At 48.5% G+C, this 24,521-nt stretch overlaps 2 protein-coding genes across 3 annotated transcripts; one reads left to right on the top strand and one right to left on the bottom strand.

Annotated features, from left to right (window-relative positions):
- The first annotated feature begins 1,773 nt into the window (after positions 1-1,773).
- Positions 1,774-3,299, top strand: Cst6 (cystatin E/M). The gene is made up of 3 exons (XM_021152618.1): positions 1,774-2,058; positions 2,634-2,759; positions 3,108-3,299. Exons 1-3 carry the CDS (start codon positions 1,819-1,821, stop codon positions 3,189-3,191), a joined length of 450 nt encoding a protein of 149 aa, XP_021008277.1. The 5' UTR covers positions 1,774-1,818; the 3' UTR covers positions 3,192-3,299.
- Positions 3,300-6,887: 3,588 nt separating this feature from the next.
- Positions 6,888-15,704, bottom strand: Catsper1 (cation channel sperm associated 1). 2 transcript variants are annotated; one of them, XM_021152059.2, is made up of 12 exons: positions 14,637-15,704; positions 13,474-13,680; positions 12,411-12,524; positions 12,093-12,246; positions 11,642-11,733; positions 11,350-11,493; positions 11,141-11,204; positions 10,925-10,997; positions 10,770-10,830; positions 9,719-9,794; positions 7,170-7,284; positions 6,888-7,036 (listed from the first exon to the last, which is right to left on the bottom strand). In XM_021152059.2, the coding sequence occupies exons 1-12, from the start codon at positions 15,586-15,588 to the stop codon at positions 7,010-7,012; spliced, it is 2,079 nt and encodes a 692-aa protein (XP_021007718.1). In that variant the 5' UTR covers positions 15,589-15,704; the 3' UTR covers positions 6,888-7,009. The 2 variants fall into 2 exon arrangements, with proteins under 2 accessions (XP_021007718.1, XP_021007719.1); XM_021152060.1 differs by lacking the exon at positions 12,411-12,524 and having other exon boundaries at positions 14,637-15,690.
- Between the last annotated feature and the right edge of the window lie 8,817 nt (positions 15,705-24,521).

Raw genomic sequence — 24,521 nt, 5'->3', positions numbered from 1 at the left:
AAAAAAAAAAAAAAAAAAGAGGGAAAGTGGCATTGAGCTAGTCAGAAAACATGAAATAAGATGCCCGGGGAAAGAAACTTTGCCAGGGCAGCCCACGTGCAGCCGCCATGGGGTGGCTGATCTGCTCCTACCCCACTGGATGTCCAGTGTCCTTAGGGATAACAACCAGGAACCGTCATTGTCAGAAGAACAGCTTTAGGAAAAAAGACTTGTCATCCTATTTCCCATAGGACACCCAGGCCCTGAGTGACTATCCAAAGCCTCCCAGTTAGAAAGATGGCAACTGGTGTGACACGCCCCTCTTTGGAGGCAAGTCTTTCTTTTCAAACTCAGCCTGAGCTAAGAACATAGATGTGAACTTGACCTGGTAGCACAGGCCTGTAATTCCTGCCAGGAGGCTGAAGCTGGGAAGCCACAGACTCAAGGCCTGCAGTCTACAGAGAAAGGGCTTCACGGTTAGCCCAGTCTATAGAGCAAGGGCCTCATGGTCAGCCTGGGTGATCAACAAGTCCCTATCTAAAGATAAGGAGTAAAATGAGGGCTGCATGCCGGGCGTGGTGGCACACGCCTTTAATCCCAGCACTTGGGAGGCGGAGGCAGGCAGATCTCTGAGTACGAGGCCAACCTGGTCTACAGAGTGAGTTCCAGGAGAGCCAGGGATACACAGAGAAACCCTGTCTTGAAAAAAAAACAAAAACAAAAGCAAAAAAAAACGAGGGCTGCAGGTGAAGTGTTTGCCCAGCATGCACAAGACCCTAGGTTCAAGCCCAGCAAAATGAAATGAGGCTGGGGACATTAGTTGGTAGAGTGCTTGTCTCTAACACGCATGAAGCCCTGGATTCTGTTCTCAGCACCAAATAAAATATGATGGTAATGCTAGCACTTGGAAGGGAGAAGCAGGGAGATCAGGAGTTCAAAGTCATCCTGAGCTATGAAATTCAAGGTCAGCCAGGGACACACAAGATCTTATTTTATAGCGTACACACACACACACACACACACACACACAAGACTTAGGCTCTTCAGTATACTTACTTACTAGGGACCAGTTGAAATCGTTGCGCATATTACTTCTCCCTCTGTGCCATGGCGTCCCACCTCTGCAAAGTGAAAGGGTCAGCCAACCGGGTCCACCATGGCTGGGAGGGACAGTAGTGCTGGCTTGAGTAGTAAGGACTCCTACCCACCGTTTGCATGGCACCCGGCCTCTCTTAGGCTCTTTACCTGTGTCAGTTCATCGATCCTTATATCATTTATTTTTCAGAAGAAGAAACGCAGGCTGCGAGTTATAATTTCTCTAAAAACGGCACGATAAGAAAATGGTGGCAGCGCGGGGCATGGTGGCGCATGCCTTTAATCCCAGCACTCGGGAGGCAGAGGCAGGTGATTTCTGAGTTCGAGACCAGTCTGGTCTACAAAGTGAGTTCCAGGACAGCCAGGGCTATACAGAGAAACTCTGTCTCGAAAAAAACAAACAAACAAGAAAGAAAAAAGGAAATGATAAAATGATGGCAGTAAGAATGTAACCGTATAATTGCTTTTGACAACTCAAACGTCAGGGCCCTGGTATGAACTGTTCTCTCCCTCCTGGGAGATAGGAATGATAGGCCAACATCTTTACACGTAGAGGTCCTGGGACCTGAGTGCCACCTCTGGTTCTTACACTGTGTAGGTAGGGGAGGTGCACCCGCCTCCAGGCACCTGCAAGCGGGTCCAGGCTTGCTAAGGAAACAAGCAGGCGTTGGGCGGGGCCGGGAGGGGCCCGCGAAGGCTGTAAAAGCCGCGCAGGATGGAACTCCAGACACCGAATCCGCGGCTATGGAGCGTCCTCACTTCCCGCTGGCGATGGGCCTTGGCCTGCTCGCATTCTGCCTCCTGACCCTGTCCCCGGACGCCCGCGCCGAGCTGCGGAGCCGCAGGACCGGAGAACGCCAGAACTTGTCACCCACTGACCCACGGGTGCAAAAGGCCGCACAGGCAGCTGTGGCCAGCTACAATATGGGCAGCGACAGCCTCTACTACTTCCGAGACACCAAAGTCATCGATGCAAAATATCAGGTGCGGTGGCTGGGACAGAGGTTGTGGGACAGGTTATGGGACAGAGTGGCTGTGGAGAGGGACAATTTGGAGAGGGACAGGGACAGGGACAGGGGACGAGGACAGGGGACAGGAGACAAGCAGAGAGCTGCTTGGCTTGCTACCAAACACAAGGGGGCACTAAAACCAACCATAACCCCCAGACCTTTCTATGAAATACTTCAAAACAAAACAGATAAGAAGCAAAGTCCTCTGGTAACCATCTAACTATCTAACTGTCAAAGAAATGCAGGATCCAGCCTCCTTTGGCATACCTAACCTCACTTCCCCAGCCTGCCAGGTGGAGTGGGAGGGCCCAGGGTAGGTACTACATACCATTCACCTTCACAGTCTAGCTGCTGACTAGAGCTCTCCAGCTTTTTGCCCAGCCTAGGGCTCTGCTCACACACAGAAGTTCCCGCCTCCACTCCAGGTCTGAATATGTAGGTCAGCGGGTTGCATTTGCCTGGGAGAGTGGAGACTCTTAGAGGGAGGGTAAGCATAGACACACGGGGTGGACTCCCAGGCATCTCTCACCTGCCCTGTTTGGTTCCCAGCTGGTGGCTGGCATCAAGTACTACCTGACTTTGGACATAGAAAGCACAGAGTGCCGAAAGACCAGAGTCTCTGGAGAACACATGGACCTCACCACCTGCCCTCTGGCTGCAGGGGGGCAGCAGGAGGTAACAGCACCGACCCCATCCCAACCCTGTGTAGGGTCTGAGGCCCTTAGCTTGTCTATCCTGACCAGTCTATCTGGTCAGGCAAAAGCTTGGCTCCACCTGTTCGGTTTGGCTCTTGTATGACTCAGGCCAGGGTGGAGTGCAGAAAAGAGAGACTGGGGATTCCTCTTGGGGTAGGAGTTGCCTGAGATAAACCTGGGAGCGTCTCCTGCCTTCTGATTCCATGTTTTGGGACCACTCATGGTCTGTCCCCGGCTCCATAGAGACGTGGCCGCCAGGGGGCTGACTTCTGGGAGGAGGAGGTCGCTGCCAATCTCACCCTCCTTGTCCTCTGTGCTTCCCTCTCAGAAACTGCGTTGCAACTTTGAGCTCCTTGAAGTCCCCTGGAAGAACACCACTCAGCTTCTAAAGCATGACTGCGTGCAGGTGTGACCGGCCCCGGGGTGACAGAGTCAGGGCCCCATGGAAACAAGCATGGTGGAGGTGCCTCAGGGCCACGGGCCACGTCTGTTGCAATAAATCTCCAGCTCTGCTTCTTGCACTGCTTTCTCCTGTGTGTTTCACTCACCCTGACCCTCACTCTGCTACCAGTGACTCTCAGCTGGGTACCATATCCTTACCCTCCAGGGGAGCCCCTACTGATCCCTCCGAGGCAGTACTGAGGGTATGGTCCTCAGATGGAAGCCCCTCTTCCAGACATTTTCAGTGGCCTCAGAGGAGGAAAGAACGGCACAGAAGATGGATACCCGAGACTAGCTACAGTAGGGATGTCTGTGTGAGCCAGTCCAGCCTCTCTCCCAGCCAGGGTTCATGCTGGGACTCCGAGGAGGAGGGTGTCAAAACCTGGGGTCAGGAGGGTTGCAAAGCCTGATGGCTCAGGCCAGTGAGTTTATTAGTGTCACAGCCCCTGTTATTGCTCTCAAATGGTGAAGCAGCAAAGAGCACCAGCCAGCAGGCTTACAGGGCACTCATGAGACCTTGCTTGCTTTTGCAAGGTACATTCTGCGACAGCAACAAAGCCTTTCATATCTCGGTAGCTGGAATGTTTTTCTTTTTTCTGAGGAAGGGTTTTTCTGCATAGCCCTAGCTGTCTTAGCACTCACTCTGTAGACCAGGCTGGCCTCAAACTGAGAGGTCCACCTGCCTCCGCCTCCCAAGTACTGGGATCACAGGCGTGCACCATTCCAACTCAGCATGTCTGGGACATTTGACCACATATATATTGGGGGAATGTCAAGTTCTCAGACTACAGCCCTCTAAGGCTCTGACACCAGGCCTTGTGGGCATGACTCTGGCTACATGAGGGACCTCCAAGCAGTCTCCAATCCAGTCCAGTCCCCTCATCAGCTAGCTCGTGAAGGGAAGCCCCTATCCTGCTGAACTCTCAGTACTGAACAGTTGTGTAAGATGGCTGCTCAACTCCATGGGCCCCACAGGACTGGGTTCCCAGCTCACAAAGATTCTCGTATGTACTGGCGGCTGGAGGTGACTTTCTCTCCTGAGTCCCTTAGGCCAGAGGTCATGAAGCCAGTACATGCCCCTCACATCCTTCCCAGGGGTATTTTCTCAGAGTTTTGCTCTGGGCAAGATTCCTAAATGATCCTGAGCCATGGAGTTCCAGAGGGGACAAGAGCTGCTATCTAGGAGGGGTCACTCTCACAGGAGGGACAGGGACCAGTCAATGTCATGTTGGAGTGAAGGAAGCAGGTGTTAGATTCTTTGTAAATTTCTTTGTAGTTGTAATTCTTGTTATACACATGGTCAAACAGTTAGGGGAGGCAGTCCCAGGACCCATTCAGGTGCCTGTGGACATGTCCTGAAGATGCTAGCAACACAGCCTAGAGACAGAAGCAGAGGCACCAGGCAGAATGCACACACATTGGAGAAGCATTAAGTAACTCAGAGATGAGTATACAGCACCCCTCCCTCCAAGCCAGCACTTACATCACATCCAGAAGTCTTGTTCAGATACACCAACATGCATCTAACCTGGGGACAGGCCATAGTCACCAGTTGCTTTGAGAGCATCAGAAGGTGCTAGGCTCAAGCTGGCATCACCGGGGTAGCAGGGAGGGTAACCAGACAGCTGCTCTTCACTATCTCACACCTCCTTCCTAAGAAAGGTCTCACACCTAACTTGTTCCTGTCTGACTCTCCCACCCCACTTCTGTGACCTCATGAACACCAGGGCAGCTGGGGTTCCATCTACTGCCTTCAAAGGCCACGACATGGAGGGAATGGAGGCTGAGTGTCACCTGGGAAACCTGACACACCGGGGGACTGGATTTGATATTGAGAGGGGACTCACAGCCCTGCTTCTACTGGAACCTGATACCCATGACAGTGCAGTTTGTGCTATGCAGTCACTGCTTGGAAGGATTCCCAAGTTCCATCAACTAGAAGATACCAAGCATGGAGCCAGTATAGGGCAGGTGACAGGAAATACTTGTTGGATGAATGTGTGAGGGCTGGGGGGGGGGGGTGGCAAGAGTCGGGACGTCTGTATCTAGTGGCTTCTCCACCCCTGGAATTGGTGCCCAAATCCCAGATGGTATTTCCTTGATGTGTTCCTGGGCATGATTAAGCAAGGGTTAGGGAGAGGAGCCGCCACCGAGCGATGCTCTGTCTTAAGTTTCTGGAGAAAGAACTGCTGCCTGGACCAGACCAGTGGTGTGGCCCTCCAACCTCCACAACCCTCTAGATTGGCTTCTACTAAGAGCAATATGGTTAGAAATGATGGAAGATGGCTGACCCTTGATGGGGAGCCCCTGAGCCAGAACTGAGTTTCACCTCGACTCAATGCTCAGTATAGACAAGAGTCCCATTGTGTCCCACTGTGGACACAGGCTCTGGACATCCTGCCTGGGCTCCGATGAGTCAGACCCATGGGACTCATCTGAGCCTTAAAGCAGCTGGGCAGAAGTAGCCATTCATTGTCTTTGGCCGTCTCCCAAAAGCAACTGGTCCTTGTCACATGGCCCTGTCTCCATCCACTAGAAGGATAAGAGGCCTTCTCTAGGCCTCCACTGAGGTTGTGTGGCTCACTTCAGTGGGGAAGGTGATGTCAATGACCTTTAACTTACAGGGTTTTTTTTTTTTTTAAGAATTTTATTTTAATCTAAATGTTTGTGTCTCTGTGTGTGGATTGTACATGTGAGTGCAGTGCCCACGGAGACCGGCGGATCTTTAGATCTGAGTTACAGGTGGCTGTGAGCCGTCTGATGTGGGTACTGGGAACTGCACTTGGTTCCTTCTGAAGAGCAGGAAGTGATCTTTGCCCTCTAAGGTCCAAGCCATCTCCACAGCTCTTCTCGCTCTCTTTTAAACCTCTGGTTCTTTTAAATTATTTATTTTTGGTTTTTCAAGACAGGGTGTCTCTGTGTAGCTCTGGCTGTTGTGGAACTCATTTTGTAGACCAGACCTCAAACTCAGAGATCCATTTGCCTCTGCCTCCCAAATGCTTGGGTTAAAGGTGTGTGCCAACGTACCTGGCCCTTTGGGTTTTTGAGGGGTTTGCTTGTTTGCTTTTGGTTTTTTTTTTTGTTTTGTTTTTTTTGTTTTTGTTTTTGCTTCTCAAGACAGAATTTCTCTGTGTGTAGCCTTGGCTGTCCTGGAACTCAATCTGTAACCAGGCTGTCCTGGAACTCACAGTTCCACCTGCCTCTGATTCTCCAGTACTGGGATCAAAGGCATGCGCCACCAACTATTTGGGTTCTAAGTATTCCTACTGAGTTGCTACCCTTATGTTAAATGTTGGGTTCCTGGTAAGCCTGAGTTCCTGGGTGCTGAGTCCCATGCCTGGCCTCTAATGCAACCCTGAAAGTTCTGGACTGTTTCAGTCCATTCTTTTTTCTCCCAACCCCAGGACAGACAGGTTCTTCCCATCTAAGGACTTCACAGTGGGTCTTCCATCCTCTCCCCGGGCTCCTCTGTCTATGCCGCTCTTCTGATCTCTTCTAATATCCTGTTGGACTGAACTGAGAGGCTGGAACCCGGTGAGGTCAGAGGAGATCCAAGAAGAGCCTCTTCCACAAGCAACTGTCAACATATGTCTACAGCACACTATTCGATTGCCTCTTGACCTTTGCTTCAGGCTAGCCAGTAAGGACACAGAGCCCTCCAGGGGTTTTAAAAACTCTATTGGGACCTCAGTCCAACATGGTTCTGGATAATACCAGCAGCATTAGGGCCATGTCCCAACCCACCGAGGTAGGTAGCTTGCCAGAAACTCAGGTTAGTATTCTTCAGGGTCACTTCCCATAGTCGTCGTCTCCAGCCTGTAGGGTCAGATAGGGTGTGTGTGTGAAGGAACCAGGGCCAGCCTTTGCCGATACCATGGTACTCTGAGTAAGAGCATCTACCCCCAAGCCTCTCCTTTCCTTTCCCCTGCCCCTCTCCTTCCTGGTTCACCTCGAATGCCGTGTCCACAAGCTCATCAATGACATATGCTTGGGAACGAAACTTCTGTTGATGCTGTTCCACCGCTGCCACCAACTGCAGGAACTGGAAGTGGAGCATCCGCTGCCTGGAGAGGGGCAGAGGCAAGGACTGGGCTCCTAGGGACCAACATGGCTCTCCTCACCATGACCGAGGTGTCTATCTCCAGTATGTCTCCTCCTCTAGATTTTGCTTTTTTACTTTTTATTTTGTAGATGTGTGTATGTTTGTGTACATGTGCACCTATGGGTATACATGAGTGTGTGCCTGTGGGTATACATATGTGTGTCTCTGGGTATACATGAGTGTGCGCATGTGAAGGCCAGAAGTCGACATTGGGTGTCTTTCTCTATTGTTCCCTACTTTACTGTCTAAGATGGTGTCTGCTATTGAACCTGGAGCTCGCTGATTGGCTAGACTGGCTGGTTAGCAAGCCACAGGGATCCTCCTGACTTTGCATCCTCCTCAGCGCTGGCATCACAGGTCCAGGAGTGCACGCCGACACCTAGTGTTCTACATGTGTGTTAGGATCCAAACACAGACCCTCATGCTTGTATAGAGATTGCTTTATAGACTTAGCCATCTATTCTAGCCCCTACATTTTTATTTTGAGATGAGTTCCCACTGAGCTGCCCAGATTGGCTTTGAACTTGTGGTTCTTCTGCCTCTGCCTTTCAAAGAGCTGAGGTTACCAGCGTACACCATTATATCAGATATGTCTGTCTGTTTTCCAATACCCGCAAAAGTCTGTGTGTGTCTGTGCCGTGGAGGCATCAGCAGTGGCTCATCTTTTAGCCACCTGCACCTCCATCTTGCCCATTCATCTACGCAAGCCTCTCCATGGACCCACTCCACCATGTGCCCATCCAACCACTGCACGCTTACCTCCCCTCTCCCATCGATTCTTCTCTGGATCCACGTACTCAGTCTACACAAGATCCATCCCCCCATTTACTGCCCTGTGTTCTTTCTCACTCACTTGTCCACTCATTGGATCTTATCAATCCATTTGCCAAACACACTGGGAGTAGGAAAAACAGGATGCTCCAAGGATGTTGAAATGAACAAGAAATTGATATCACCTTTGGACCCAGATACTACAACCCATTGTTAATGTCAACACAATGCCTAGGGCCCTTCTAGAGGAAGCAGCCAGGACTTTATCCAGAGGGTAAAGGAAGACTTAGGATCAGAGCTTAAGCCTAATGGAAAGTAAAAGCCAAAGCTATACTGAAAGATATTCTAAGTGGGGGGACCAGTAGCAATGGTATCCCCAAAGAATATGGCAGAGGCCACAATGGTGGCTCAGATCCTGGAACATGTCAGATAAACAGGAGAGTGACCCAGGAGGCGACAGTAGTTAGGAATTTAAACTGGCTCTCTCAAATACTGGTCATCTGAGCCTGATATCAATAGATAACCTGAGAACAACAGTGTAGGTAGGGGCCTGTCAGTAATACATATGTCATCTTAGAAAAGAATGTGGGCAAAACAAGGTTATGCCGTAGGTAGCAATGGCCATGATCTGAGGGAAGCTAACACTACCCCAATCATATAGAATTCTGAACACCAGGCTGCAGATGTTGGATTCTGTCATGGTGAGTGGAATTCCAGAGGATATCGGCTTGCAACTGTGACCTGTATAATGATCTGGAGCCAGACTGGCTGCGAGAAGGAGCACAGGGCTTGGCTTCCACAGAGAACCTCAAGAGAACTAGGCCTGAGAACTGAGTTACCAGCCTGTTGCCAAGGACCCTAAGTCATCGCCAAGGATCTTCAGCTAGCCCGGCCAGGGATGGGTATTGATTATCGATGAGGTTTCACCATGTGATCTCCAGACCTTGCCCACACGATTCTCCACAGTATCCTTAATCCTTCCACTTGGCTGAACCTTGTCAGTCAAGTGACCCAGCAAAGGGCCTGGCAGGATGGACAGGAGTGGCCCTAACAGAGGAACATTTCTCTTTGGGTCCCTGGAACCTGCATGGAGCCTGCATCTAACAAGGGTCAGGATACTTTAGAGAAGTTGAGCAGTGGTGGCACCTACCTTTAGTCCCAGCACTTGGGAGGCAAAGGCGGTTGAATCTCTGAGTTCAAGGCCAGCCTGGTTTACAGAGCAAGTTCTTGAACAGTCAGGGCTACACAAAGAAACCCTGTCTCAAAACAAAACACAAAACAATACAACACACACACACACACACACACAGAGACAGAGACAGAGACAGAGACAGAGACAGAGAGACAGAGAGAGAGCACTCTGCTACTGGTATGATCCTTGTAGTGAAGCCAACACAAGTCATCTGTGAGCTAGGAACTGCTCCTCACTGCCCAGGGCTGCTTCTGCTTCCCATATCCCATTTGGAGCCTTGGAAACAAGCCTTAGCCCTCCACCTACTTCCTTCCACCCAAGACAGACAGGCAATATTCTTTGCTTCCCATTCTACCACCCGGCTTCCAGATCTCTTGCCCTGGACCCAATCCCCGCCTCCCTAGCCCTACCCCGCTTCCTTCCATCTCCTCACTTCACTGTCATGTTGCCAAACATTCCCTCAATAAGCTGCATCTTCAAGGCTTCCTCCGTCATTTGTGCATTGGTGTCTGGGTGAAAAGAAGGGACATGGTGAGGAGGGTGGCCCGGCACATGGCGGGCTGGGTGTGGGAGCAAACACCTTTGGTCCTAGTATTCAGGAGGTAGAGGAGGTGGATCTCTTAGTTCAAGGCCAATCTGGTCTACAGAGCAAGTTCCAGGACAGCCAGAGCTACATAAAGAAGCCCTGTCTCAAAAAAGTAAAAAACCAAAACAAAACCAGCCAACCAACCAACCAAACACCAAAGGGCAACAAGGCAGAAATGTCGGCCAGGTGCAGACTATCATTTGAGTGCTGGACCAAGCCATTCCTCAGATCTCTTGCACTCTGTTAAGTGGAGCCAATTTATCTTTTTACTTAAGGTAATTATCAACCTAAGTGGGGAATATCTTCTGCTGACTTCACAGCAGGGTCTAGAAACTCATTCTAATATTCATCCCTTTTTCTTCCTCTCATTTTGTCTTAAAGGTTTTAAAAAGATTCTGTGTGTATGTTCTGTCAGAATGCATATATGCACACTATGTGTGTGCCCCTCCCCCCCCATGGAGGCCAGAAGAGAACGTCAGATCCCCTGGGATACCCCTTTTCTTGAGACAGTGTCTCATATAGTCTAGGATGCTTTGGAACTTCTGATTCTCCTCTGCCTCCCCGCAAATGCTGGGGTTACAGGCATAAGTCTGGATGAGTGTAGGTGACCTTGAGTTCTATGTGACTCATAATGGCAGTTGTAAATGCTTCATGGAAGACTAACTGCTGCAGGCCATGAAAGTTCATTACAAGCAATAGTTTGATAAACCATAATTTGTTTTGCAAGTAAGGTCTTTCAAAAATTGATACATTTAATTGGCTTTTAGAGGATTGTCTAGAATCCTTTGGATCAAAGTTCTAAACTTGGATGGTCTCATATTTCAGATTCGGAACCTCTGAAACAGCCTGGCTACTCTAGAGGGGAAGTAGAAGGACAGGAGGGAGGACTGGTCAGTACCTGCTTTGTTGAGATCTGTCAGAGAGTCATCCAGCAACTTCTCATGGACCCGGGCAGCTTGCTGGAGAAAAGGCCTCCGTTCTACCAGGGTTTCCTCCCTGGAGTGTTGTTCTTCCATTCCCCCCCCCCCAGTCTTCGCCCCATGTGTATGGTACCTCCAGCTTCACTTTCTCTAGGCCTTTGAGCAACGCCATCTGGAAGTTATCTACCAGGACAGCAATCACCAGGCTGCAGAGGGGACAGTTGGATGCTCTCAAAGGAGACACCAGAGAAGAGGCCACATACTGTCCTTTGAGTCCAGTGTGGCATGACAAGGGTGAGAGGGCTGGTGTGGGTTAGGTAAAGACCCAATGGTGTAGCTGGTGCCTCACTTGAGGAAGATGAAGTACTGGATGACAATGTAAATCATGAGGATCGGTATGATGTACCAGGCGCCTAGGGGAGGGAAATGGTAGGGAAATCAACAAGTGTCCAAACTTCCACCCTTTCCAGCAGGTCTCAGCAGCCCCCCATATGGCAGATGTAACTAAGTCATTATTAGTGTCTGCTAACCAGGCCCTGGATCCTGGCCTCTGCCCACCTTGGGCCCTGTTGTCTATGTAGATGAGGGACCAGTCGTCCAGGGTGAGCATGGTGAACAGGGTGAAGAGTGTGGTAAAGATGTTCTGGAAGCGCTTGGGGTCTGAGTCCTGAAACAGTGCTCGGAGAACCACAGAGAAGAGGACTGGCGACTGCTGAGGGTCAAACCATCACCAGATTCCCCGCCGCTGAACCACCTCTCACCAGGTCGCACTCAGCCCCTCCAGACCTGCTTCTCCCCACTCCCAGCTGCCCTAGGCCAGCAGCTGCCCAACCTCCACTGCACAGGATACAGAGGCAGGTAAACATGAGGGTGAGGATAGCTGTGATGGATGGTAAAGATCCACTCAGAGTCCCGGCCACTTCGTGGAGGCTGGTCAGGATGCTGTGGGCAGTGATGGAGAGGGAGTCTGAATTAGTGGGGATGCAAGTGAGAGCTGTAGCTGGTAACCAGACTGGATGCTAAAATTAAGGTGTCCCTAATTCATTGGTGACTTAGTCAAGTCATGATCCTTCCTAGGAAAAATAAAGAGATTGTTTCGTGGGTGGACCGCGCGGGGGGGGGGGGGGGGGGGGGGGGGGGGGGGGGGGGGGGGGAGGGGTATTCCAAGCACGAAAGGGGCCACAGTGCCGGCCCACAACCATCCCAGAAACATGTCCCATGGACCCCCTGGAAATCCAGGCCCATGTTCCCTTTTTCCTTGAGAAATCTCCACAAGGGCGAGTAGCCTTGGTGGTAATGACCTGAGCCTCCGAAGAACCCGGATGGCCCTCAGGGCCCGCATACTTTTGAAGACTTTGAGAATCCGGAACAGGCTGTGGTTGTAGAATGAATATGAGAGCGAGTTTATCTGAAGGAGCACAAAGTCCAGCACTGCCATGACCATGATGAAGAAGTCTAAGGGCAGAGTGTTGCTTCAGTTTTAGGGAGGCCCCAACAGACCCTTAGCCCAGACCTACAGGCTTTCCAAAACCACCCCATCCCCACCCCTTTTCTGTCCTTAGCTCCCCACAAACAGTTCAGTGCCCCCTCCCCATCCTATAGCAACCTTACCCACCCACCCAGATTGTTCCATGGGTCATAAAAATACTCCAGGCCCAGGGCAATTAGCTTGAGGACAGCTTCTAGTACATAGATGGAGAGGAAGATGGAGTCCAAGACCATGAAGTACCATTCTGTGGGGACACCAGAGGCCTTCTCAGTGACAATTCCCAGAATCCTGGTCACCCTCTACTCCTCCCTCCTTACTGGGACCTCATGTAGGCCACACCCAGGCTTCCCTTGGTTGGGATTTTTTGGTCTGTTTTGTTTTGCTTTATCCTTTTGGTTATTTGTTTTTGGAACTTGCTATGTAGGTCAGGCTGGTCTCAAACTCATGGAGATCTGCCCACCTCTGCTTCATTCTGCTGGAATTAAAGGTATATGTCCAGCCCCCTAGCTCTTTTAAAGGACTTAACCACGCAGTTTGTGGGTTTTCTTGTTTGTAAAATGGGAACAAGAAACAGGCTTGGCAGAGTTCTTTATAAGCATTCTAAAACTGCAGCCTTGAACGGTAGTGCATGCAGTACACTGAGTGACGACTTTTCAATCACCTGGCTCTATTGGGTTTCCAGAGGCCAGGGTTCTCAGGCCTTCCACTTTAAAGCTTCCAGGGCCTCTTGGTAGAAGACTTCCCAGCACCCAGCCCACCTGGAGTGGTATATGCAGAGCATATCGCCACCTGGTGGCTACATTATGAACAGCATGGCCTACAGTTCGTTGGCTTTTCTGCAGACTATTTCTACCTCTGGAGATGTCAACAAGTTGCCAGGAGGCAAAGATGAGGAAACTTAGGATTTTTGTTGTTGTTGTTGTTTTGTCGATTTGTTTTTACTTTTGCTTTTGTTTTTTGCTTTTTCTGAGACATGGTTTCTCTGTATAGCCCTGGCTATCCTGGGACCTGTATCAGGATGGCCACAGAGACCTGAGTCCCTCTGCTTCCTGAGTACTGGGATTAAAGGCATGCACCACCACTGCCGGGCTTAACATAAATTGTAAAGACCTCTTGGCAGTGGATCAGGCTCATAGGAGGACCTGGAGCCACACGGATTGTTCAGTATAGGGACAAGGCCCCGTGACGCTTACCACCTCGGATCTCTAGCTCAGTAAAAGTCTGGGCCACAAGGATGACTGTGTTGAGGCAGACCACGATGAAGATAAAGGTCTCAAAGCCCAGGGACTGGGTCAGTGACAATATCATTTGCTGAAGACCCAAAAGGAGATGGCTTATTTTTTCCCATAGCAATTGGAAGATATTCCCGGTGTGTGCCTTCTTGTGGGCCCTCTGGGCCTCTGTAAAGGAGTCAGAAAGTTATGCTCTTGCAGGTCACAGTGATGGGCTGCAGTGACCCCAGGTACCCTCCCAGATGGGCATCATTGTCCTTCCTCTTATGTGCCTGCCATCCTGCTTGTCCTGTACTGGTCTTGGGGTCACCGTCCTTATACCCTCCACATCAGGGGCCCAGTTTGGGATTTGGTTTGACAGGGTCTAAACATTCCTGACACCACAACTCTAGATTTATCTTTGCTCATATGGAAACTTGAAGGAAACCCAATTCTTGTTACCATCCCACCTTCTTGGTGATCTCTTTTCCTATTTAAGATCCTGCTAAGCCGTCCTACTCTGACCACTCTGGTTCCCTTTCAGTCATTAGTCCTCCTCTGTTCACTCATGAGACTTTCGCTGTGTGCTGGACTGGTAGGTAGAGTCTGGGAGACTGTAACCATTGGGATCGCTCCATGCTTGCCAGTAAACTGGTTCTTCCTTTTAGTATTGGTTCTCAGGTTATGTCCTCAGCAAGTGTTTCACAGTTTAGTGGGGCAAGCATGGGCACCGAATCCACAGAAGCAAATCTCCTGATGTACAAGATGCCAGGCTCCTATCACTAGATGGTCTGGGATTGTACCCAACCCTACCTTTGGACCCTGTGAGTAAAGCAATTGTCCTAGCTTTTTCTCTGCACTGCCAGGACCCAGGAAGACTGGGTATCTACATGATTAGCTCAATGGTGAAGACATGCACATGTGAGTGAATGGAGTGAGGGCTAGAGGAGGCAGTGCAAGACTTTCAGAGCCATAGTGTAAGGAGTAAGGGGCAGTGAGCAGCCAGAAGCGAATAGCTGATTTGAATGCACACACAAGTGAGGACTGGGCTTGCTGATGGCTGAAAAGCAAGTTCAGAGCCTGGGCTAGAGCGTATGAATCTGAGCAAGGAAGGAGTCTGGGTTGGGACCCCAGGAAAGACTCACTTTTGCGTTTCTGAACGTGATCCTCCCCTTCACTCAGAGAGGCTGATTCTTTCAAGCTCTCCCTGGACTGAGCTTTGCCGAAAATATGAGAATGAGCTCCAAAGTTGGACCGAGCCCCACTGGCTGTGCTTTTCGATCCCACATGAGATGGAGAGGTGGCAACTGTGCTGTGAGACTTGTGTGAGAGTTGAGAGGCACTTGGGGAGTGATGATGGATATGGCGCTGCATATGATCTCCGTGATAGTGCCGTTGCTCCTTGTGGTGGGGATGCTCACCATGGTGAGAGTGGGCATGATGGCCCTCATGATGGCCCTCATGACGGCCCTCATGATGGGGATCAGCGTGGAGGCGAGGTCTTTCCTGGTGACTGAACGGCGCAGTGGAGCGATGGGACCGCGTACTGGAGCGATAGGAAATGGTGTCTGCATAATGATCTCTGTTCTGCTGGGGGTTAAGATGTTGAGACCTCTCAAAGTGTTGTTGATGGGTTGTCCCTTGGTGGGTGCCAGTAGAGTGGGGGTGGGACAAAGGTTCACTGGGTCTACGGGGGTCAGCTTGGTGGGGATGATGATTCGGGTCAATATGAGGTCCACTCTGGGGTCCACCAGAGTGCTGGGACTCAGCAAGGGGGTGCGATCCACCATAAGCGTGAGGGATGTTAGGTAAGGTAGAAACACCGGCCCTGTCCTGCTGATAGGAATGATGGGAGAAAGCATTGTCATGGGAGTCTGAGAACTCACGCAAATGCTGAAATTCATTTTGTTGATGGAACCCACCATGCTGTTGGTATGGTTGTTGGAACATCCCATGTTGAGGAGAATCGTAATAGACGCCACCTTGGTTTGGCCTATGCAGGGTGGGGTGGGGGTGGGGGTGGGATTGATGGCTTGGGTCTAAGCTACCGGGGTGTGTCTCATGGTAAGACTCGTCCCTCCTTGAAGATTGATCCATGACCGTCTTGGAGTCCCTGGAACAAAGACAGTGCAGGTGTATTACCCAAAGTCCCTTCTCTGGATCCCCTCAAGCTAAGCTCAGTCCAACCACAGCCCCAGCTTCCAGGGAGCTCTGACTGTTCTCTCGGAATCTTCCTTTCTATGATGTCATCAGTGTGCTTAGGTCTCACTTTACAAATGAGGGCTTTCTTTGAGCTTATCACTCAGAATTGAGAACTATTGTGTCTAAACAAAACAAAACCCAAACAAAATAAAAGATGAAGAAAAGGAATTATCATATCTCACTCACCTCTTTATTGTAAAATCAGAAAACTGGGCTGGGTGTGATAGCAAAGACCCCCGAACCCAGCACTAGGGAGGCAGAGGCAGGTAGATCTCTGTGAGCTCAAGTCTGGTCTACACAATGAGTTCCAAGTCAACCAGGGCTACACTGTAGGCACACATTTTTTGCAACCTACTTTTAATAAGGGTTTAACCTCTCCTCTAGCCCAGCACCCAGCAGAGGCAGCGGAAGAGGAAAGTTAAGTTATTAGGATCTGGGGGAAGTGGACCTGTTCAGCAATAGCTCTTTGGGGACGAGCTCGATCTTTGTCAGCCGTTCAGTCCTGTAGCAAACACCAAATACGACTCAGCAGCTGCAGACCGGTCCTTTCATCAAGCAGACACCAGGCGCGAACCAGCAACTGTAGTTCAATCCTGAAGACACCGCCAGGCTCGTGACCCGGCCTGAGGTGAGGCCATGGAATTGGCAAGCTGCCGCAGGACCATGAAGAGTGGTTCTTGGGCATTTCCCACAAAGTCAGGGTTATCTCAAGTTGAGCTCAACATTGCTATGTAAATGGGCTCCCTCACGCTGAGGACAGGACTAAGAGGGAGCTGGCAGAGAATGGAAGTGTGCAGCTGGCTGCTACAGAGAAGATGGGTCCCCCTGGTTCAGATTCACAGAAGAAACTGGTCTGACCGTCATCACTCAACTGGCTCTGCTGACCCATCTCAGGGATACAGGCTCTCAGGGAAATGAGCATCTCCAAGGAAGAGAGGATCTGGCAGACACAACCTAAAACAGGATGCCTGAGGCCTTAATCTCCACAGCCTTCCATGTTTATGCAAGCCTGGTGTTGCCCATCCTCCAAGTTACCCCTCCCCTCATGCCTTTTCCTGAAAGGATTCACCTCCAGCAGCCCTTCAACTCAGCCTTAGCCTCCACTTGAAGAAGGTACGTGGTGGGAGGGGGTGGCTGTGCCCCCACCCCCCACCCCCGGCCCCAAGGCCACAGTGGCAGGAGGGGAGAAGAATACATGTTTATTTTGTTTTAAAAAAGTCTTTAGTAAAGAATAGCAAGGCAGAGCAAACCAAACCCTGGCTCGGTGCTCATCTGCCACTGTCTGTGGGGTCAGATTTATACTCCTTCATCAAGCGTCCTTTCACATGTCTGCTATATCCAAACATCCTCTCACCTGTGTCTGCTTCAGGAAAACAGTCTCTCCTGTGTTTGCTTTAGCAAGACATCCTTTCACCTGTGTGCCCCAGCAAAACAGCATATGATATAACTAACTTTCCAAAGAACTGTAAGTTTCCGCTTCACTACACAGAGAAAACTTATCTCAAAAAACAACAAGAACCTCAACAAGCTGAAGGTAACCCATTAGAGTAATGCCAAATCAAGACCAAGAAAAAGTGTGTGGCTCTATGGGTTAAATGCTTGCTGTATAAGCTGTATAGGCCTGAGTTCAGCTCCCTAGAACCCACTAAAACACTGGACACAGTGACACAGGTGTCAGTAATCTCTAGGCTCCAATGGAGAAATGGGATGCAAAACCAGGGGACTCTATAGAAACTGCGTGGCTAATTAGGCTGCTGTATGCAGTGTTGAACAATAAGAGATCCTGTCTCAAGGTGGAAGGTGTGGGACGTGAAGGATGCTCTGAGCGTGTGAAGTCCCAAGTGAATGTGTGTTGTTGATATGAGCTGGCCATTTGGTGGTACACACCTGTAATGCCTGCCAGCAAGGTAGATCATGAATTTGAGGCCAACCTGGGCTACCTAGTGAGACTATCATATATATTCATATATATGTATATATATATATATGTGTGTGTGTATGTGTGTATATATATACATATATATGTATATATATGTATATATGTATATATATGTGTGTGTGTGTATATATATATATATATATATATATATATATATACTTCCTCCAGATTTGGTCCAGCAAATTAAATTGAGTAGCATAGGATAGCCCCTCAAATTGTTTCAGATGAGCCGGGCAGTGGTGGCATACACCTTTAATCCTAGCACTTGGGAGGCAGAGGCAGGTGGATTTCTGAGTTCATGGCCAGCCTGTTCTACAAAGTGAGTTCCAGGACAGCCAGGGCCTCAGTTTTTTTTTAAAGATTGATTTATTTATTTATTTTATGTATGTGAGTACACTGTAGCTGTACAGAGGGTTGTGAGCCTTCATGTGGTTGTTGGGAATTGAATTTTTTTTTTAAAGGACCTCTGCTCGCTCAGGTCAATCCCACTCACTCAGTCCCTGCTTGCTCTGGTCCAAAGATTTATTTATTATTATACATACGTACACTGTAGCTATCTTCAGACACACCAGAAGAAGGCGTCGGATCTCATTACAGGTGGCTGTGAGCCACCATGTGGTTGCTGGGATTTGAACTCAGTCAGTGCTCTTACCTGTTGAGCCATCTCCCCAGTCCTCCAAAAATTTTTTAAGGGATAAAGTGTCCACTTCTTGGCTCTCTTCTCTTTCCTTCTCTGCTGCTCTTTTCTAGTGACCAAACTGGGCTAGGTAGCCTAGCAGTCTCTGCCAGCTGAGGTCAGGAATCTTAAGGAACATCTCCTCCCTGGAAATACTGTAAAAGGTCTTAGTGTTTCCAAGAGTCCTCCTTTTGTCTTCTGTCATCATATGAAGAGCAATATCTTTATAGTCAAAATGTCCACCATGCTGATTCTATGAACAGGGTTCCATGTGGGACAGGCATACTTGGTGATTAAAGATACAGACCGCACATCAGCAGCTTCAGCCAGAAGGCCAGTGGCAATTACTACTCTGTTAGAGTTGAAACTGATTCCTATGATGGCCGTCCTCCATTTTGCCAGCCTCTGTCTCCAAGCACGCAGTCAGTGAAGTCCTGGGAAAGTCTTTTCAGTGGGCCAAAGACATCTTCTTTCTGGTGTTGGTGCGAATGGCTATTTGCTTAGGTTTTGTCTGTTTGTTTGTTGTTTTCCCAAGGCAAGTTTGTGTGTGTGTGTGTGTGTGTGTGTGTCTTGGAACTTGCTCTGTAGACTAGTCTGACCTTGAACTCAGATATCCACTTGCCATATTAAAAAAAAATTAAAGCATGAATTAAAAAAAGACATTTATTTAATATGGCTACATTGGAAAGGTACAAAGATATTCAGAGCACTGCCCCCACCCCATGGCGATCTTACAGGAATCCTGCAATGAAAAGCCAGACAGTCTTTGGAGCTGCTGCTTTCCCTCCTCTTATCTGACCGTGAACATGATGAAAATACCTATCACCAACTATAGTTCCACAACATCGTGGGTATATTTTGTATGTTTTTACTCCACTCTTGTTCAACATGTTAAACACAAGTGAATTTCCAAAGTTTTAAAATTGTTAGTCTTGTTTCAAGTTATTTACATCTTGAAGAACAAACAACAATTTCAGATCTCCGATTTAACCCTTTTTCCTTTTGCGGGCTCAGAATCCTCATCTTTTACACAAGATTAAAGCCAGCTTCTAGCTGCATCTCCTTCACTTTCTTCTCTGTGATTAAAGTTACAATTCTTTTTTTAAATACGATTTATTTATTATTATACGTAAGTACACTGTAGCTGTCTTCCGACACACCAGAAGAGGGTGTCATATCTCATTACGGATGGTTGTGAGCCACCATGTGGTTGCTGGGATTTGAACTCAGGACCTTCGGAAGAGCAGTCAGTGCTCTTACCCGCTGAGCCATTTCTCCAGCCCTAAAGTTACAATTCTTAATTTAATGTGAATGGGTGTTTACCTGTATGTTTGTGCACCACATTTGTGCATGGTGCTGGTAGAGGCCAAAATGGGGGCATCAGATTTTCCGAAACTGGAGATATAGACCTTTGTGAGCCACCACGCATGTGCAGGGAATCCATTCTGGGTCTTCTGGGAGAGAAGCCAGTGCTCTGTGCTGCTAAGCCTTCTCTCCAGCCTGTTCTAATTATTATTAGTTCATCCTCTCTCTCTCTCTCTCTCTCAACAGGTTTCACTATGTAGCCCATGGATGTTCTGTGCCTCCAGGCTGGCCTCAAACTCAAAGATCCTCCTGTTTGTGCCTCTCAAGCAGAACTAAAATCCCGGTTCCATTATTTTTAGTAACATCTCTTTTAGATGGATCTAGCCAAAGCCTTCAGAGATGCAGTCCCTCCAGCACTGAGGCTGCTCTTGTCCATCACCGTCCTCTTCCTCCTCCTCACTCTGAAGCTCTGCATATCCCGTGCAGAGATCAGTTCCTGGCTCTAGTATCCATGGTGTCCCCTGCAGGCACCATGAGTTTCTTTCTTCTCAGGATCCTCCAGGGAACTCGATGCTTACCAGCCTGGTTCCCCTCCAAACCCAACTCCCTATCTACTACCCACATGAAGGATCCACAAATTGTGGCCAGCCTCGTGGGAAGGACAAGGAAACCAGTGTGGGATGCCTTTTGTGTCCCTGGTTGCAAAATGACTGTGTGGGTCCTGTGGTTCTCTGACACTTGCCTCTAGCCTGGGCCCAGTTCTGGCATCTCCAGAAAATGTCAGTGTGGATGGGGATGGGGTATGTGTGTTTTCACTGATGCCACCAGGTGCCCAGTCCTTGACACTGTGTGTGTGTGTGTGTGTGTGTGTGTGTGTGTGTGTGTGTAGGCTCACTCTGTAGATCAGGCTGGTCTTGAACTCAGGAAGATCTGCCTTCCTCTGCCTCCCTAATGCTTGAATAAGAAGTATGTGCCATTACACCAGACTTTTTCTTTTTAAAGTTTATTTATTTTATGGATGTTTAGCCTGCCTGTATGCATGTGCTGCTGGAGGCCAGAAGAGGGAGTTAGAACCCATGGAAGTGTTACAGATGTTGTGAGCTGTCATGTCCGTTCCGTACACAGAGCCAAGGCTCTCTGGAAATATAGAAAGTGCCCTTAACAGAGCCATCTTTCCAGTCCTGGTCCTTGATACCTTAACATGCCATCAGTTTCATCTGATCCAGGTATCCGATGGATTTGAGTAACAGCCATCCCCAATTTCAAGCACAATAAACACATGGCTCAGTGGTGTCCCTGTTGATAGGGACCAGCCATCATCCATAACCTTTACTCCTCAGTACACAGTGCATCAGAGTGGCAGGCAAATAATGGTCTAATGCTATGACTGCTCTTTTTTGTATTGGTTGAGAGAATATTTATTTATTTAATAAATAAATATTTCTTTTCAAGACAGGTTTCTCTGTGTAGCACTGGCTGTCCTGGAACTCACTCTGTAGACCAGGCTGGCTGTTATGGAGTAAGTAACCCAAACTGTCTTACGGATCCTGAGAGATAAAGAAAGTTTATATTTTAGCAATAGATTTGAATATCTAAGACATGACCTTGAACGAGGGACCAATTTTTGTAAACAAGAACCAAGAAAGAGAGGCCAAGTCAAACACCTACATTACATTTAGCTATCCTTATTTTATATAAATTCCTCTTCTAAAATTGAAATAGCATGAGACACAACAGTAACAGGTTTATCATTTGTTGCAAGATAATTTTTTTCCTAAGGGGGAGTTAGACAATGTCTGGAGCCTTTATCCAGTGTACATAACAGCGTTTCCATTGATACATAGCTGGATCGCATCCTCATTCTTAGTTTTTAGCCTGTATACCCAAGTTTCTCCACAAAACCTTGAAGCATCATGGAATTAGGGCCTAATGCATATGACCAGCTGGAAGGAGTGACTGGATTCTTAGGTGAAGGTCCAATGATATTGCTTATCTCCTTTTTTAAAAAAAGTAAATTATATATGTATTCTGTTTTTATGTATGAGTGCTCTGTCTGCGTGTGGGCCAGCATGTGGCTGCTGGGAGCTGAACTCCAGACATCAGGAAGAGCAGCCAGTGGATTTTAGCTGCTGAGCCATCTCATTAGTCCCCTTACCTCCTTCTTTCAAAGGAATATTAACTTTTTTGTTTGGTTGGTTTGGTTTTTGGTTTTTGGAGACAGGGTTTCTCTGGCTGTCCTGGAACTCACTTTGTAGACCAGGCTGGCCTCGAACTCAGAAATCTGCCTGCCTCTGCCTCCCGAGTGCTGGGATTAAAGGCATGTGCCACCACACCCGGCAAATATTAACTTTTAACAAGCTCAGCTTTGCTTTTTGTTTGTTTGTTTGTTTTGTTTTATCTTTCTCTTTTTATTAATTACAAGATTAAACAATTAAATGAGAATAATCAGACATCGAATTGCAGATATATAAACTAAGTTAGGACAAAACAAGTAAGGATGGCGTTATATCTTACAGTTCCTGGGAAATCCCAGAGCCCGGTGCAAGGCCTACCATACAAGCTATGTTAAGGAATGTCTAAACCAGACACAGAGGAGGGTTGCGAATGCATTTGATCTCTGCACCCAGGAGGCAGAGGCAGACTGAGCTCAGTGTATTCCATCCAGGCAAGCCTGGGCTACACACAGTAAGTTCCAGACCAGCTAGAGCTAGACAAGGAGACTCTGTCTCAAAAAGAAACAGATAGAAGCAAGCAGAAGCAAGGGAAAAAGAAAGCAGAAAAGAAAAAAAGAAATGTCTGAAGGGCAACTCTGAATGCTTCCCTTCTGCCCCAACTCTTGTTGTGGGGAGGGGAAATGGGGGAGAGATCTCTCCTTTCAAGATCTCCCAGAATTTGCCTGGGCTGCCTCCTCCCACCAATGGCCCCTTGTTGGGTGCAGGCTGCTTAGCCTGAAGATGCATCATTAGCTTTGTTGTTTAATGTCCCTTGCTCTCTGTGACGCTTCACACTCACATAGGCTATGGAACCACACAGGGGACAAGCTTCCAGATTTACCCATAAGGATCATCTAGAGTAAGTCAGCCTTTAAGAATGCCTGGAGGGTTAGTTCATATTGTTGTTCCACCTATAGGGTTGCAGACCCCTTCAGCTCCTTGGGTGCTTTCTCTAGCTCCTCCACTGGGGGCCCTGTGTTCCATCCAATAGCTGACTGTGAGCATCCACTTTTGTGTTTGCCAGGCACTGGCATAGTCTAACAAGAGACAGCTATATCAGGGTCCTGCCAGCAAAATCTTGCTAGTGTATGCAATGGTGTCAGCGTTTAGAGGCTGATTATGGGATGGATCCCCAGGTGGGGCAGTCTCTAGATGTCCATCCTTTCGTCTCAGCTTCAAACTTTGTCTCTGTAACTCCTTCCATGGGTATTTTGGTATCCCCAGAGCTCGTGACTCTAGCTGCATACATAGCAGAAGACGGCCTAGTTGGCCATCATTGGGAAGAGAGGCCCCTTGGTCTTGCAAACTTTATATGCCCTGGTACAGGGGAACGCCAGGGCCAAGAAGTGGGAGTGGGTGGGTAGGGGAGCAGGGTGGGGGAGGGTATAGGGGACTTTCAGGATAGCATTTGAAATGTAGATGAAGAAAATACCTAATAAAAAATTGGAAGAAATGCCTGGAGGGATTACATTGATTAGGTTAACTGAGTGGTGAACACCGATCCTAAACAAGGGCCGCACCATCCTGGTTTGAGTACTCCATCCGGATAAAAAGGAGGATGCTATCTGAGTGGGAGCATATGTCCTTCTCTCTTCTGGACTGCAGATGTCATGTGGCTTGCTCTATCCAGAAGTTTCTTGCTGTGGTAGAGTACAAATGAAATTCTTGATCTGGTTTGACCGGTTTGGGAGGTGGCTTGGACGGAGTGACCAGGCTCAGCCGCGGGAGACCCACACACGCTGAGCTGAGCGCCAAGCCTGCGCTGGCCTTGGCCGCTCCAGACCCACGAGCACTGCGGAACACTCTGACCAGCGAGCTCCGCAGACAGCCCGGCCTTCCCACCAGGAAGTGGCCGCGCCTCGCCGGCTGCTCAGCTCTGCTTATTTTAGGCTCTGCTTATTTTACTGAGAGATTTTAAACAGAAGATTGTATTTTATTCTTTTTTTTTAAAGATTTATTTATTTATTACATGTAAGTACACTGTAGCTGTCTTCAGACACACCAGAAGAGGGAGTCAGATCTCGTTACGGATGGTTGTGAGCCACCATGTGGTTGCTGGGATTTGAACTAAGGACCTTTGGAAGAGCAGTCGGGTGCTCTTACCTGCTGAGCCATCTCACCAGCCCTGTATTTTATTCTTTAACCCAATCGTGTGTGTCTGCAGATGAAGGTATGCAACCTTAAAGCTTAGTGGGTATTTTGTTTTTTTCTTATAGTTATTAAGTTGCAGAACAATTTAAGTATCTGTAACCTAGAGGCCATTAAACAAAAACGACAAAGACAGACCTCTACAGGAACTTGGAAATGTTGGCATCAGAGTGTTTTTGTTTTCTTTAAGGATTGTTGTTTTATAGTTTAAAAAACCATATCCAATAAGCGTATAAATCTTAAAGGTACAGAAAGTTTGTGTTTTATCTGTTTTAAGTCCCATAGTGTCTTTTGAGGGGGCTGTTTGTCTTCTCTCTGTCCTAGAATCAGGTGGCATTCTGACCTAGGACAGAGATACTGAAGGAAATTTTATTTTTTTAAACCATTTATTTATTGATTGATTGATTGAATGTAAGTACACTGTAGCTGTCTTCAGACACTCCAGAAGAGGGCGCCAGATCTCGTTGCGGATGGTTGTGAGCCACCATGTGGTTGCTGGGATTTGAACTCTGGACCTTCGGAAGAGCAGTCGGGTGCTCTTACCCAC

The sequence above is a fragment of the Mus caroli genome, chromosome 19, assembly GCF_900094665.2.
Source record: "Mus caroli chromosome 19, CAROLI_EIJ_v1.1, whole genome shotgun sequence".
NCBI classification, from domain to species: domain Eukaryota; kingdom Metazoa; phylum Chordata; class Mammalia; order Rodentia; family Muridae; genus Mus; species Mus caroli.
This window is presented reverse-complemented; position numbering and strand designations above follow the sequence as displayed.

What these genes read in the sequence shown, in the direction of transcription:
- Cst6 (XM_021152618.1), top strand. Translation starts at nt 1,819, where the DNA reads ATGGAGCGTCCTCACTTCCCGCTGGCGATGGGCCTTGGCCTGCTCGCA. An exon ending in TCATCGATGCAAAATATCAG is followed by an intron (nt 2,059 to 2,633) that starts GTGCGGTGGCTG and finishes TTTGGTTCCCAG; the next exon opens with CTGGTGGCTGGCATCAAGTA. An exon ending in CTGCAGGGGGGCAGCAGGAG is followed by an intron (nt 2,760 to 3,107) that starts GTAACAGCACCG and finishes CTTCCCTCTCAG; the next exon opens with AAACTGCGTTGCAACTTTGA.
- Catsper1 (XM_021152059.2), bottom strand. Translation starts at nt 15,588, where the DNA reads ATGGATCAATCTTCAAGGAGGGACGAGTCTTACCATGAGACACACCCC. An exon ending in CATAGACAACAGGGCCCAAG is followed by an intron (nt 11,205 to 11,349) that starts GTGGGCAGAGGC and finishes TCCCTCCCCTAG; the next exon opens with GCGCCTGGTACATCATACCG. An exon ending in TTTGGCAACATGACAGTGAA is followed by an intron (nt 7,285 to 9,718) that starts GTGAGGAGATGG and finishes GCCCCTCTCCAG; the next exon opens with GCAGCGGATGCTCCACTTCC.